Raw genomic sequence first — 14,915 nt, forward strand, 5'->3', positions numbered from 1 at the left:
ACAAGCATTCCTTAAAGTCCAAACACTAGGCACGTCTCTATAAAGCTAATCCCTGTTTTAGCAATACTAACACGCTGGTTTCCAGCTCTGCATTTGGCAGTGTTGAGTGAGGCCTAGGGGCCTTGGCACAAGCTGGCACCTGGTCTGCCAGCGTCACAGTGTGCACCCTTCTCCTCTCTATAGCTGGCGCACAGATCCCCTGAGCCACTGCTGTAGGGCAGTCAGCCCCAAACCCAGGGCATGCTGGACACCCCGATCCCAGTTCTGTGGCTCGTGACTTCTTGGGGAAATCCCTCCTTGCTTCTCACAGGGCCATGACTCTGCCGGGGCAGCAGCACGTTCACAGCCTCGCCTTTGCCTCTGTTGTAGATTTTGAGCAGGAGTCTGGGATCGAGACAGCGGTGAGGCTCCGCACGGACACTTCCATCACGCTCCCCACCACTCCAGCCGTGCTGCCTGTCACATCCATGCAGCCCGTGGCAACTCCCCTTGAAATGTTACCTGCCGAAGAAAGGACCCCTGAGCAGGCGACCAGCGTCCTGTATATCCCCAGGGTGACAGAGGCCCCGGTGATTCCAGGCTGGAAAGCAACTACCACCGGTGCCACAGCCAGTGACACCCCGCCACCCGCAACGGCTGCTGCTGCTGCCAGCCCCACCACTCCCACTGCCAAGCCAACACCCGTCCGGAGGATCCTGCCCCCCTTCGTCACGACGATGGCCACAACGCGGGCCACCACTCTGGAAATGCCGACCACATCTGTGACAGAAGCCAGCACGGTCACGGAGCCTGCCACGTCCCGGCTTGTCACCTCCAGCGCTGCCAGGCCCAGAGCCAGCCCAAAGTCGAGCACCTCCAGGACCATGGCCGTCACAGAGAAAAGCACTGTCTTGCCACCGCCGGCTGCTACTTTGGCCCCCACGGACGCACCCCAGGTATGGGACAAAGGCATATCTACCCTGGGTCACTGAAGGGCTGGAACCCTCTGCCCGCCCCCAGGCTTGAGAGTCCAGGCTCTGGCCTGAGCTGCAACGTCACAGCAATGGCCAGACAGCTCTGAGCACTGCGCGAGCGAGAGGGTTGGGGAGGGTGAAAACTTGGATCTACATAAGAACATAGGAACAGCCAGACTGGGTCAGACCAAAGGTCCATCCAGCCCAGTATCCTGTCTACCAACAGTGGCCAATAGCAGGTGCCTAGGGGGAATGAAAGAACAGGTAATCATCAATGATCCATCCCCTGTCGCCCACTCCCAGCCTCGGGCAAACAGAGGCTAGGGACACCATTCCTGCCCATCCTGGCTAACAGCCGTTGATGGACCTATTCTCTAGGAACTTATCTAGTTCTTTTTCTCTGAGTCATTTCCTGCCAGACAGAGGAGGGCACACCAGAGGGAGCTCTGAGAAGAACAAAAACTGGGGAGCCGTAAGGATCAGAACTTAGGAGGTGAAAGACCCTGAGTGGAGACAGGCTAAGCAACGGCCTCGGAGGGGGTTGGGGGCATAGTGCTCCGTGGGTGTCCGGTTGTGCAGGGAACGAGGAGAGGGGAGAATAGGTTAGGACAGCACAAGAGGGCACAGCCGGGCAATGGGGCGGCACAAAGTGCGTAGCGGGTGACTTCCTGAGGCTGAGATCTGCTCGTGTTCTCACTGCTCGAGTCCTTTGAATCGCACCCCTACTTAGACTGGTCCAACTTTCAAGTGTAGGCAAGGCCTCGGACTCCTTCAGTGCTACGTGCTAGTGACATGCTGGAAGGCGGTGTGGGGCCCTTTGCTGGACATAATGCTTCCCATGCCTGAAGCCATGTCACTCACAGCCAGCAGGGTGGTTGACCCAGATGGGGTCAGGACAAGGGGTTCCAGCCCAGAGCTCTGATCACAAATCCAAGGTGACCTTGTGGGGAAATGGGGGGGCGGGGGCCTGGTCTACACACACTGTTTGCACTGTTTACCTGGACAGTCTGTTGGATAGGGGGTGATTACTGACATAGCTACATTGGTACAACCCAAGTATGGCGGCAGGTGTGTTGGTGCCTGATGGTGGTATAGCCTGTCCATGCTGGCAGTGGATCGGGAACAGCTCCGGGGACTCGTATCACTGCATTCATGCTAGGGGGGCGATGCTGCCTTTAGTGTCCTGGGACAGTTCAAGCGGCAAAACTATGGGCCAAGTCCTTAAGCAAAGCAGCAAGGGACGCGGGTGTTGGCTGGGCCTTGTGCGCAGGGGAGGCTTTGGAAAGACAAAGCCGGGAAGGGTGGGATCGGATCGGATCCTGCAACCGCCACTTTCCACCCTGAGTGCTGGCATTTTCAAAGCCTAGCTCCCCCGGGCTCCTTTGAACATCCCGGCCGTGATGTATGAATGGGACGAGCGCCGCCGTCCTTGCTCCTTGAGGGGCACAAAGCCGCATTGGTCAGAAACTGCTTCACAATATTGAAAGAATAATGAAAAGCCCCTGAGCATCCCATCCTCTTATCCCTCCAGCCGCTTAATCCCTCTCCCCGGCATGTTCACTGTCTGTTTTAGGAGGAGAAGGGGCTTTGCTGAGGGATTCAGCAATATTAATATTTCCGGGGGGGGGACGACAATCAATGTCAGGATGGTCTTGGTGGGTTTTTTTACTGACCTGAAGGTTTAAGCCGAGCTGAATGAAGTGACGACCTAGCAGGACGTGGACAGAGCTGTGTGGGGTGTAGGATTCTTCTCACATCCAGGCCCGTCAACGGGGGAGCAAAGGGGGCAATTGCCCAGGGGCCTGGGTGATTTAAAAGGGCCCGGAGGCCCCCAGCTGCAGCTTTTGACTGCTGTGCCCTGGGGCCCGGAATCGCTGTCAGCAGGCCTGCTCATGCCTTCCACCCGCACCTTCCATCTCTGCCCTTGCTTCTCATCCCTAATTGTTTCTTGGTATGTCTCTAATTCCCAGGCCTGGCTCCTAAATTGCCTCGTTCCTTTATTGGTTTGTTTCCGGAGTGCATGGGGCTGTGCAGACCATAGCTGTGAGTGGCCGAGTTTGGGGTGGAAATGCTCTTGACAGAAGTAAAGAGAGAATGCAGGGCCCTGCCCAGGGCTGTTCTGTCCTTTCTCATTGGGCATTACTTTTAGTGCTGACGGCTCAGAAATCTGGGTCTGTCCCAACCTGTCGTGGGAGCCATCCCACTAAAACAGCTCCCAGTCTGGCTCTTTGTGTGGACTGCCCTGTGGTTTCTGATGAGCTGTGGGTGATGGAGGGAGGAGCTCCCTGGCCCAGCCTGTGCCCATCCCATTGAGGGTGTTGAAGATCAGGGCAAGGACCTCGAATCTGTGTCAGTGCTGAAGAGGGCACCAGTGTAGCGATTGGTGGCCTGAGATATTCAGCAATGCTGCAGCAAGTTGAGTCAGCTGGAGGCTGAAGGCCATTGTCTTCATTCCTAGGCATGGTCTAGTTTTCAGGCCTGCAGATTGCTGCTAGGGCACGGAGTAGCAGCAATGAGGCTAGAAGCGCTGCAAAGCGCTGGGCTTGGAGAGCAGATGTCTTTTGTTTGGGGTGACCTCCAGGGGCAGGGCAAGACAAGCTGAGGTTTGTGTCAAGGGAAGGTCACTGTGGAGCAAGGGCAGATGGCCCCTGCCCATGTCCTCAGGTGCCTGAAACAACCTCACGGATGAGGCTGGCTGTTTAATGATTGATCCAGAGACAGGTTCTCTCCGTGGGGAGCAGGCAGAGCACAGATGGGTGATCTGAGAACAGCTCAGTAGCCACGGCAGTGGAAGCAGTTGAGAGGAAGGCTGGCTTTATGATCAGACGCTCCGGGTTCGGTTCCTGACTCTACCGTAGACCCCCTGCGTGGCCTGGGACAAGTCCCTCCATCCCTTAGCTCCCCATCCATATAAAGGAATAAGAATACCGCTTCCGTTTCCTGTCTTGTCTATTTAACCTGTAAGCTCTTTGGGGTAGGGCCGGCTGCTCACTGGGTGTATGCACAGAGCCTAGCACAATGGGGCCCTGGTCTCACTGGGGTCCCTGGATGCTGCTGTCAAACCAGTCCTGATTGAGTGTTGTTCTGTTGCTCTTGGTTGCCGCACACATCAGATAGGAACATGCACACGCACCTTTTGAATACCAACTAGCACAATGAGCGCTGTCTTGTCTTTACCTTTGACTTGGGGGCAGCAGTGTAGCCTAGTAGATAGAGACATGGACTCAGGAGAGCTAAGTTGGGGATTGGTCCTGCTTTGAGCAGGGGGTTGGACTAGATGACCTCCTGAGGTCCCTTCCAACCCTGATATTCTATGATATGATTCTAAGTTCAGTTCCTGACTCTGCCTCTTGCCTGTTGGGTGACTGTAGGCAAGTCACTTCCCGTCTCTGTGCCTCACTGTCCCCACCTGAAGAATAGGGATAACAATACTGACCCGCCTTCTAAAGTGCTGTGAGATCTGCTCAGATCTGGGTCCAGACTTTGAACTCAGGCCCTGTTTTGCTTTTCTGCAAGCTGGCCTAACTGGTCCCATGGGAGTTGGGTGCCTAACCTGCTTAGGTGCTTTGGAAAATCCGTCAGGCACCTATCTGCATCTTTAGATTCCTGAACACCTGTGTAAATCTGGCCTTGACAATCTAAGTGAGCTTCAATGACATAGGAACATAAGACCAGCCATACTGGGTCAGACCAAAGGTCCATCTAGCCCAGTGTCCTGTCTTCCGACAGTGGCCAATGCCGGATACTTCAGAGGGAATGAACAGAACAGGGCAATTTATTGAGTGATCCACCCCTGTCATTCGGTCCCACCTTCTGGCTGTCAGAGGTTTAGGGACACCCAGAGGAGGGGTGACCATCTTGGCTAATAGCCATTGATGGACCTGTCCTCCATGAACTTATCTAATTCTTTTTCAAATCCAGTTATACTTTTGGCCTTCACAACATCCCCTGGCAATGAGTTCCACAGGCTGATTGTGCGTTATGTGAGGAAGCACTTCCTTATATTTGTTTTAAACCTGCTGCCTATTAACTTCATTGGGTCATTGTGTTATGTGAAGGGGTAAATTAACACTTCCTGATTCACTTTCTCCACCCCAGTCATGATTTTATAGACCTCGATCATACCCTCCCCCCCACCCCATTAGCCTTCTCCTTTGGAACCGGAACAGTCTTTTTAATCTCTCCTCATATGGAAGTTGTTCCATACTCCTAAATCTTCTCTGTGCTTTTCTAATTCTAATTAGGGCTGTCAAACGATTAAAAAAATTAATCGTGATTAATTGTGCGATTAAAAAAGGTAAACAATAATAGAATACCATTTATTTAAATATTTTTGGATGTTTCCCACATTTTCAAATACACTGATTTCAATTACAACACAGAATACAAAGTGCACAGTGCTCACTTTATATTTATTTTTGATCACAGATATTTGCACTGTAAAAAACAAAAGATCAGTTCACCTAATACAAGTACTGTAGTGAAATCTCTTTATCATGAAAGTTGAACTTACAAATGTACACTTATGTACAAAAAAAACTGTATTCAAAAATAAAATAATGTAAGACTTTAGAGTCTAGAAGTCCACTCAGTCCTACTTCAGCCAATCACTCAGGCAAGCAGGTTTGGTTACAATTTGCAGGAGATAATGCTACCTACTTCTTGTATGCAATGTCACCTGAAAGTGAGAACAGACGTTTGCATGACACTGTTGTAGCCAGCGTCGCAAGATATTTACATGCCAGATGCCCTTCATGCTTCAAGCACCATTCCAGAGGACATGCGTCCATGTTGATGACGGGTTCTGCTCGATAACAATCCAAAGCAGAGCGACCTGACGCATGTTCATTTTCATCCTCTGAGTCAAATGCCACCAGCAGAAGGCTGATTTTCTTTTTTGGTGGTTCGGGTTCTGTAGTTTCGGCATCAGAGTGTTGCTCTTTTAAGATTTCTGAAAGCATGCTCCACACCTCGTGTCTCTCAGATTTGGAAGGCACTTCAGATTCTTAAATCTGGGGTTGAGTGCTGTAGCTATCTTTAGAAATCTGATATTAAAACCTTCTTTGTGTTTTGTCAAATCTGCATTGAAAGTGTTCTTAAAATGAACAAGTACATAAAAGGTTGTTACAAGAAGGAGGGAGAAAAAATCTTCTTCTTAACCACTGAGGATAGGACAAGAAGCAATGGACTTAAATTGCAGCAAGGGAGGTGTAGGTTGCACATCAGGAAAAGCTTCCTAACTGTCAGGGTGGTTAAGCACTGGAATAAACTGCCTAGGGAGCTTGTGGAATCTCCATCATTGGAGATTTTTAAGAGCAGGTTAAACAAATATCTGTCAGGGATGGTCTAGATAATACTTAGTTCTGCCATGAATGCAGGGGATTGGACTAGCTGACCTCTTGAGGTCCCTTCCAGTCCTATGATTGTATGATTCTATGTACTGGGTCATCATCCAACAGTGCTGTAACATGAAATATAGGGCAGAATGCAGGTAAAACAGAACAGGAGACATACAATTCTCCCCCAAGGAGTTGAGTCACAAATTTAATTAATGCATTATTTTTTTAACACGCATCATCAGCATAGAAGCATGTCCTCTGGAATGGTGGCCGAAGCATGAAAGGGCATATGAATGTTTAGCATATCTGGCATGTAAATACCTTGCAATGCCGGTTACAAAAGTCCCATGAGAACACCTGTTCTCACTTTCAGGTGACATTGTAAATAAAAAGCAGGCGGCAGCATCTCCCGTAAATGTAAACAAACTTGTTTGTCTTAGAGATTGGCTGAACAAGAAATAGGACTGAGTGGACTTGTAGGCTCTAAAGTTTTACATTGTTTTGTTTTTGAGTGCAGTTATATAACAAAAAAAATCTACATTTGTAAGTTACACTTTCACGATAAAGAGATTGCACTCCAGTACTTGTCTGAGGTGAATTGAAAAATAATAATTTCTTTTCTTTAGCATTTTTACAGTGCAAATATTTGTAATAAAAATAATAATATCAAGTGAGCACTGTGCACTTTGTATTCTGAGTTGTAATTGAAATCAATATATTTGAAAATGTAGAAAAACAAAAATATTGTATCTATTTCAGTTGGTATTCTGTTGTTTAGCCGTGTGATGAATCGTGACTGCAGCCCTGAGCTGTCTGGCTCAAAGCTAGCCCCAGCGGCCATAGCAGTGAGGAGGCAGGAGCATGGGAGGCAGCCCCTTGACTGTGTACCCGAGGCCCTGGGCAGGAGGGGCTAGCTCATGTAGCCAGCCATGCTGCGGTGTCTTCGCAGCTGTTGTTAATTGAGCCAGCTGGATCAAAGCTAGCTCAGGTTTGTCTACACCTAGTGCAGTCACACTCCCCATGGCAATGTAGACACACCCTTAGTGAGGGCAGCTCTCTGCCCCAAAGAGCTTACAATCTAAAAAGACAAAGAGTGGGAGGGTAACCAGAGGCACTAAGAAATGATGTGACTTGCCCCCAGGTCTCCTAGCCACATGCTCTGTCTGCTAGACAATGCTCCCCATGCAAAGGGATGAAAAAATCAATGTCCCTGCACAGCTCCTGCATGGGTCTCGTTTGGTTTGCAGGAGGCAACGGATGTGTTTCCCTGCATCTTTTACAAGTTCATCATGCAGTCTCCTGACACTTCCCTGGCCAGTCAGAACCCCACTGCTCTGCAATTATGCATTTGTGGTGCATTTCCTGCCCCTGGGGTCGCATAGGCGGTGGGTGTAATCCACTGAGCTCTCGGATCCAAAGACTGAAGGGTCTGTGTGAAGGAAGCGGTGACTGAGACATGGAGTTACTTATCGAAACGAGTTCCCCTTTCTCTGCGTTGCTCCAGGCTCCCGCCAGCTGTCAGCTAATCTCTGTCACAAAAGGAGGAGATGCATGGTCCTGGGAAGCCAGCGCGTCCCTAGGGCTTGTTTTAAAGGCAGCAGTGCAAAGGAGGGGACCCTGTGCTGCCCGCCGGCCTTGACTAGCCCGAGAAGCAGCTGCGCTGCTCGGCAGGCCTGGAGACTGACTGTGGCAAGGCAGGTCCTGATAGTGAAGACAGGGATCGCGGTGACTGGGGAGCCAGGCATCGCTGCTGAGGAGGGGAAGCTGCTAGCTCAAGGGGGCTGGCTCTGTAGCAGCTCAGCTAATGGAACTTCAGCAGGATCGGGTCCACAGGGAGCTGGCCGGTAGGTTGGCCTGCGGGGATTGGGCTCACAAGGATTGGGCCCACGGGGAGCTGGCAGGTAGGTTGGCATGTGGGGAGCTGCTGGGTAGGTTGGCCTGCAGTAATCGGGCCCGCAGGAAGCTGGCAGGTCGGTTGGCCTGTGGGGATCGGGCCCGCAGGGAGCTGGCGGGTCGGTTGGCCTGTGGGGATCGGGCCCGCAGGGAGCTGGCGGGTCGGTTGGCCTGTGGGGATCGGGCCCGCAGGGAGCTGGCGGGTCGGTTGGCCTGTGGGGATCGGGCCCGCAGGGAGCTGGCGGGTCGGTTGGCCTGTGGGGATCGGGCCCGCAGGGAGCTGGCGGGTCGGTTGGCCTGTGGGGATTGGGCCCGCAGGCAGCTGGCGGGTCGGTTGGCCTGCAGATGGAAAGGACTTCAATAGCTCAGACATAGGTGAGAGGTTTTACAGGAGTGGGTGGGTAAGATTCTGTGGCCTGCGTTGTGCAGGAGGTCAGATTAAATGATCATAATGGTCCTTTCTGACCTTAATATCTATGAATCTATGAAAGCAACACAGGCCCAGATGCAGATTCTGGCTCTTGTTGGGAGCTGCCCTGTAGCTGAGGGATGTTGGGGTCAGGTGGGCAGCAGGATGTTGGGGCCCCAACGCCATCCCCAGCAAAGACGAGCTTGTGACTCCAGCTCATCTGCCAGTAGCTCCGGGGCCAGGCTGTAAGCGTGGCTGAAGGGAGACAGGGAAGAGGCCCATTGGTTCATAGAATATCAGGGTTGGAAGGGACCTCAGGAGGTCATCTAGTCCAACCCCCTGCTCAAAGCAGGACCAATCCCCAATTTTTGCCCAAGATCCCTAAATGGCCCCCTCAAGGATTGAACTCACAACCCTGGGTTTAGCAGGCCAATGCTCAAACCACTGAGCTATCCCTCCCCCCTTGGGGCAGAGCACAGGATTGGACCCAGGCTGGGGAGCTTCCTGGTGTCCTCAAACTCTTGAATTTTGTTGTGACAGATGCTAGCCCGTGAGGACAGACCCTCCTGACGATGTCTGTTCATTGGGCTTACTGAGCCCCGCAGTTTGCAGGGCCCTGCCTCCAGCACAAAGGCGGAATCAGGGGCACTTAGGGTTAGAGACTCAGTGACCCCACTGGGGAAAACCACCAGCAGTGGATCCAAAACCACACCTGCCTCTCTGCCTTTGGAATCTATCTCTGCAGGCTCTGGAGCATGTGAAGACCAAGGGCCAGACCCACTGCCGGAGCTGAACGAATCATTGACTTCTCAGTTCAGTGGCCAAAACCAAAAAATCATTTTGGGTCGAACAAAACATTTTGTTCCATTTTATTTTATTTGAAATTAACGTTTATTTTATTTTTTGTTTTTTCCATTTCCTTTGTGGGTGTTCCCCCCCCCCCTTTTTGTTGTTGTTGGTTTGTTTTTAAATAGATCTAGATAAATTTTGAAACAAACCCTTCTTCTCATGCACCAGCAGGTTGCCCCAGGCCCTGCGCCCTGCACACAGAGGGGAGGAGGTGACAAGAGTAATGAATAGAGCCAGTCTGAATGATTGAACTGCAACATTTTCCCAAAATCAAAAATGAAAAAAATATTCAAGAAAATGGCATTTTCAACAACATTTTTGGGTGTCAAATTCCAGACAGAAACAAAACTGTTGTTACATTTGGTTGCAAATTGCAAATTTTGCTTTGGTGTTTCAAAAATGTTCAAAATTTTGAAATGTCAATTTTGGCTTTTTCCCCAACACATGCCTAGAGGCATCCCCCACCCCTCCCCTTTCTAGACACTGCAGCTTTTCAGAAAGTCTCCAGCTTTGAATGAATTTCAGCACCTTTTTCCCTTTTGCCACTCAGTTGCTTTTGCAAGTTGGAGAAGTTGTGAAAAATGACAGGGGGGAAAAAGAAGGAAAATAAGAAACCTGAGACATAAATCATTGTGTTGTACTTAATGGCAACAAGGGGAAAATGGGAGTGTTTCAGAAAAAATATTTTGTGAAAAATGGCTGATTTCAAACCCCATGAAATGGAAACAATTTTGGATCTTTGGCACCAAATTGTCCTTCTGTTTTTCAATCGGCTCTCGGCCAGAAAGTCAAGTGATGATAAATCCTAGCGCTCTGGAGAAGCTGGGATCCAAGATTTCAGTTCGGTCCATTATGAAGATGAGTTGTGTGCAAGATTCAGGTCCAGATATTGGTCTGGGATTTTGAGCGGCTCTAAAATGCTCAGGGGTATTGAGGATGGGAGGAGGCGAGGTTTGGTTCAGGCCAACCTGGTTTTAAAGGCTGGGTGCTTATGGTGTCAACTAAGATAGAATCATAGAACTGGAAGGGACCTCGAGAGGTTATCTAGTCCAGTCCCCTGCACTCAAGGCAGCACTAAGTATTATCTAGACCATCCCTGACAGGTGTTTGTCCAACCTGCTCTTAAAAATCCCAAAGGATGGGGATGTCTAATGCTCCTTGCAATCTGGCAGGACATTTCAAGGAAGCTGTCAGATGGGGTGGACTGACCTAGCTACCCAGCATTCAGCCTCAGCCCTCCCGACTCAGCCTGCCCCCAGGTGGTACCACAATGCAATAGCTGCCTTGGGTCCCAAAGTCTCTCTCGCTGCATCGGATGGGGGCGGGAATGGAGCTGGGGAGATCTGGCAGGGGAAGGGCAGAGCGAAGCTCAAAGCAGTTCCTCCTCATGCTTTCTCCTCCAAGCCTTTGGATGACTGACTCTCTTTCCTCCTCTGTCTCGTTCCTTTCCCCAGACTGAGCCACTGGATGTGACCGTGTCCACGGCCCTCGACAACGAGCGGGAGGTACCTGTCAGCGGAGGGCCCAGCGGGGACTTCGAAATCCGCGAGGAGGAAGACACGACTCAGCCAGAGCTCAATAACGAAGTGATCGCCGCGGTTACCCTGGCAGCAGGGCCGGGGCTGGGGAAGAATGCAGAGCCCGGCCTCATAGACAATACGATAGACTCTGGGAACTCGGCTGCACAGCTCCCCCAGAAAAACATCCTGGAGAGGAAAGAAGTGCTAATAGGTGAGGCCTGGCATTCTGATGCTGACAGGGTAACTGCAGCTGGAGAGGAGCAGAGTCTCCTGGGAGTTCGAAACCTCTGCAGAAGGCCTTAGTGACCCCTCCCCACCCTGAACTCCACCCAGTTGACTGGGAGGCGGGTGGGGGCAGAAAGGGAGGTAGGCAAATAAAAAGGCCCCCAAATTATTATTGTTAAATCTCTCCGGGGGGTTTCATTGGTGATTTTTGGACGCCTGGGGGTCAGCCACGCTGTTGGTGGCCAGGAGACCCTGTTGTCCCGCTCACTGACTGGCTCTTTCCTTTGCTGTCTGTTGCAGCTGTCATCGTGGGCGGCGTGGTCGGGGCGCTCTTTGCTGCCTTTCTGGTCATGCTACTCATCTACCGGATGAAGAAGAAGGACGAGGGGAGCTACACACTGGAGGAGCCAAAGCAGGCGAATGTCACATACCAAAAGCCCGACAAGCAGGAGGAGTTCTATGCATAAAAAGAGCCCAGAGTGCCTCTCTCTCAGTTCAACTTCCCTCTGTCCCCACCCTTCCCCATCCAATCTCTCTCTCTCTCTCTCTCTTTCTGATGGGACTGTGAGTTGAACAAACAAACGAACACTATAATAAAAAGAAAAAAAAACATCTTCAGTTAAAAAATATACAAATAAAAGTGTCACCGATTTCAAACGAATACCGTAACCTTTCTCCAGCGGACGCAGCGTTTGCAGGGGACAGCAAGTGTGAGGAGCGAACGGGCAGCCAACTTTCAGTGCCTATGCGATCACTCCTCAGATGAGAGCATGCTTGGGTGGTCTTTTCCTGATGATGGTTGGAGTTTCCTGGGTGTACCAAACAACACGACTGACTCTGAGATCTGAACACCTGTTACCAGAATCGGGGTAGGGGTGGGAATTTGGGGAGAGGGAGGGGTTTCTTTCTTTTTGTTGGGTTGGGGGTTGGTTTCTTACTGGGAATCGCTGCTCCATGGCTCTATTTGGAAAGAGGATGTGACTGTCAAATACAGTGTCAAGCCTTGAAAAAGCACAATGAGATGAAACATCTAATGCTGTGGTTTGCTCTCGGAATGAAAAGTGGCCAGTGGGCTAGAGCGGAGCTTTTCGATCACCTCCTCAGAGAGTTCGCATAGCTGCAGGGAGCCACAGTTTGCAGTTGTGTGGGGCTCCCTTCCTGACACTGCTTCACTTCATTGCATTGCTGTGCACAGCCGGAGACCTTAAGTGTATCGAAACCATGTTTTGTGGGCTGACCAGGGGCTTGGTTGACAGGGACCTTGCTTTGGCTGGGTTTTCACTGTGACGAATAAAACGCAGCTAGTGCAGTATACCCTGCTCTTTGCAGACAACCCACACTCACGTTTTTAAGGGAAACAGGACGTTGGGGGACGGGGGATTGACAAGAACAAACAACAAAAGGCTAAAAGGTCATCTGTGTTCCTTTGAATGTGATAATATCTCACAAACCTCATCAAGCCGCACTTCGCAGCCTTCTCCTCAGATGGTGTTTGGTGATAGCGCCTGTCAAATTACAGGAAATAAAGAAAATGAAGGAGACAACAGTAGGTTTTCAAGGGTCACTGTCAGGTCAGTTTAGCTTGAAGATGTATCATTTATTAAATCCAATGAAATGTTTCCATTATTTTTTTTAGAGTTTTTATTTTTAAAACTCCTGTCTAAACTTTACAGCCCTGCGCTAGGACTTGACTGACTTCCACTGGCCTTTGGATCAGCTTTGTCCAAAAGGGAAACCAACTAGAAGCAACCGTGAAACTGACTAATGTGTTTTGAATCATCTGAGGTGCGTTTAAGATGGAAAGGGAATAACTGGCATGAGGGCCCAATCCAGAACCCAGGGATTGGGCCCGTAGGGTGGAACATTCAGTGAGAAATTTGAATTGGCCGGCTTTAATAATCTAAAGGGCTGTTCGTGATACAGTTAAGGAAACTGGGTTTTTAAAAAGATTATTTGGATCTTGACCATGTTCCTTTGAGGCCCTGACTTCACTATTGTATTTAATCATAAAAAAAAACAAAACGGTCGACATCCTGATGTCACCATTGGCACCATATGGGCATTTAGCTCAGGCAGTATAGACACAGGCATTGACATCCGGAGGTGCTTGGGTCAAGCCCCCCAAATAACCCATCCAAAGCTGTTGTTCCCCGTGGAACTCTCTTGTGGGTCAGTGAGGGCACACATGTAACTGGGAGCAGGATATGCCCTGCTATCTCACCTTCCTCTGGCCAGGGACCTCGTGGGCTCTTTTTAGTGGGCCGTGCTGGGGATGATCTGCTCATGGAACCAGAAAAGGTTTCAGCACAGCCCAGAGAACAAAGTGGCTCTGCCATGTGGATGGGAGAGGAGAATTGTGGTCAAAGCAAACATCCGGTGATACCAGCTGGTATCTGGTGAAAGGCACAAGAATGACACCCTGGGCTTGGTTCTGATGTCACACCAGGGTAACTCCACTGATGTCAGCAGAGTTATTCCTGATTGATCCCAGTGTAACTGACATCAGAATGAGGCTGCCAGTCATATGAAAGGGCCCCTCCAGGGCTCCCAGGATGTGAGCGCCAAATGTTTCAAGGTTTGGTGCAAATTTGGATGGAGGTTTGTTTTTTCTCACCAGCTTTAGGCTGAGATTTTTCAAAAGGGACTTTGATTTTGACTGTCTTTATTTCAAGGTACTGTATTGACACCTTAAAGGGGGTCTAATTCTCAGGGAGTGGATTCTGAAAATCAAGCCCCTTAAAGGTATCTCAATTTGGACACCCTAAAAGCGGAGGCAACCAAAAACCATTAGTCCCCTTTGAAAGACATGGTCCTAATCTTTTGAGTATATATTAAAACCTCCAAGCTTAACTTTTTAAATGTTGCTTTACTCAGCTTCCTCATTAATCGGCTCCATTCTACTTTTTTTCCTTAATAGTCTGAAGTACTGTAATACAACTTTTTTTATTATTATCCACTGAAGCTTTTACCTTTAGACCTCTCAGCTGGTATTAAGTTGTAATCCCGCTGCTTAACTCTTGTACAGGTTCGGAAGGGAGTAACGATCTCAAAATGTGAGTGTTAGAGCAGGCTGAAAAATCCTTCTTTCTCTTAAAAGAATTTAAAGTACAAAAAGACAAAAAAATAGTTATCTAAAACACTGATCAGAGTTGACCAATGTCTTAATTTATTGTCCAGTAGCTGCTGCTACCACTCTCTTTCTGTGTCTCTCTTGGACTGGAAGGTAGATGTGATCTCAAGGAGATTTTTATCTTGGCTTGTAGCATACCTTTTCTTAAAAAAAAAAAAATTAAAATCAGTCACCAGTCGGCCCTTCCAACTGACTCAGCTATCCACAAGTGAAAGGGTAGCTGTAAGAATCAACAGCTAGGAATAAGCATTCCAGATGTGTTTGATGTCTTCTCTTCTGTGCATCGGCTGGGGGACTAGAAGTAACTATACCAGGAATGTGGCTTTCTGTATCTTAATTTGTTGGAGGAAATCATCCAAGAGCTGTCAATAATCAAATGCTTCAAGGATTTGATCCACGGCCCACCGGAATACTAGGAAAGACTCCTGTTGATTTCAGTGGGGTTAGGATTGTGGGACCCAATTGGAAGTCAATGGGAGTTGGAGGATTAACTCCACTGGGTGCTTTTGAAAATCCTGCTCTCAACACATGAAGAAATATGAGTTTCTCCTGGGGCTCCAGGGGGAGGGGAAGAAGGAGGGGCGGGGTTGGTGAGAA

General features: G+C 49.7%; 1 protein-coding gene across 1 annotated transcript in view; it reads left to right on the plus strand.

Moving 5' to 3' along the window:
- SDC3 (syndecan 3) overlaps positions 1–14,484 on the plus strand; it is a 188,070-nt gene extending 173,586 nt beyond the window's left edge. Inside the window, exons 3-5 of the mRNA XM_074934678.1 lie at positions 370–935; positions 10,898–11,174; positions 11,489–14,484. Coding sequence (XP_074790779.1) covers positions 370–935; positions 10,898–11,174; positions 11,489–11,655 — 1,010 coding nt within the window. The 3' untranslated portion in view covers positions 11,656–14,484. The remainder of the gene's footprint in view (positions 1–369; positions 936–10,897; positions 11,175–11,488) is intronic.
- Positions 14,485–14,915: the final 431 nt, after the last annotated feature.

Source organism: Natator depressus, chromosome 19 (genome assembly GCF_965152275.1).
Source record: "Natator depressus isolate rNatDep1 chromosome 19, rNatDep2.hap1, whole genome shotgun sequence".
Classification (NCBI taxonomy): domain Eukaryota; kingdom Metazoa; phylum Chordata; order Testudines; family Cheloniidae; genus Natator; species Natator depressus.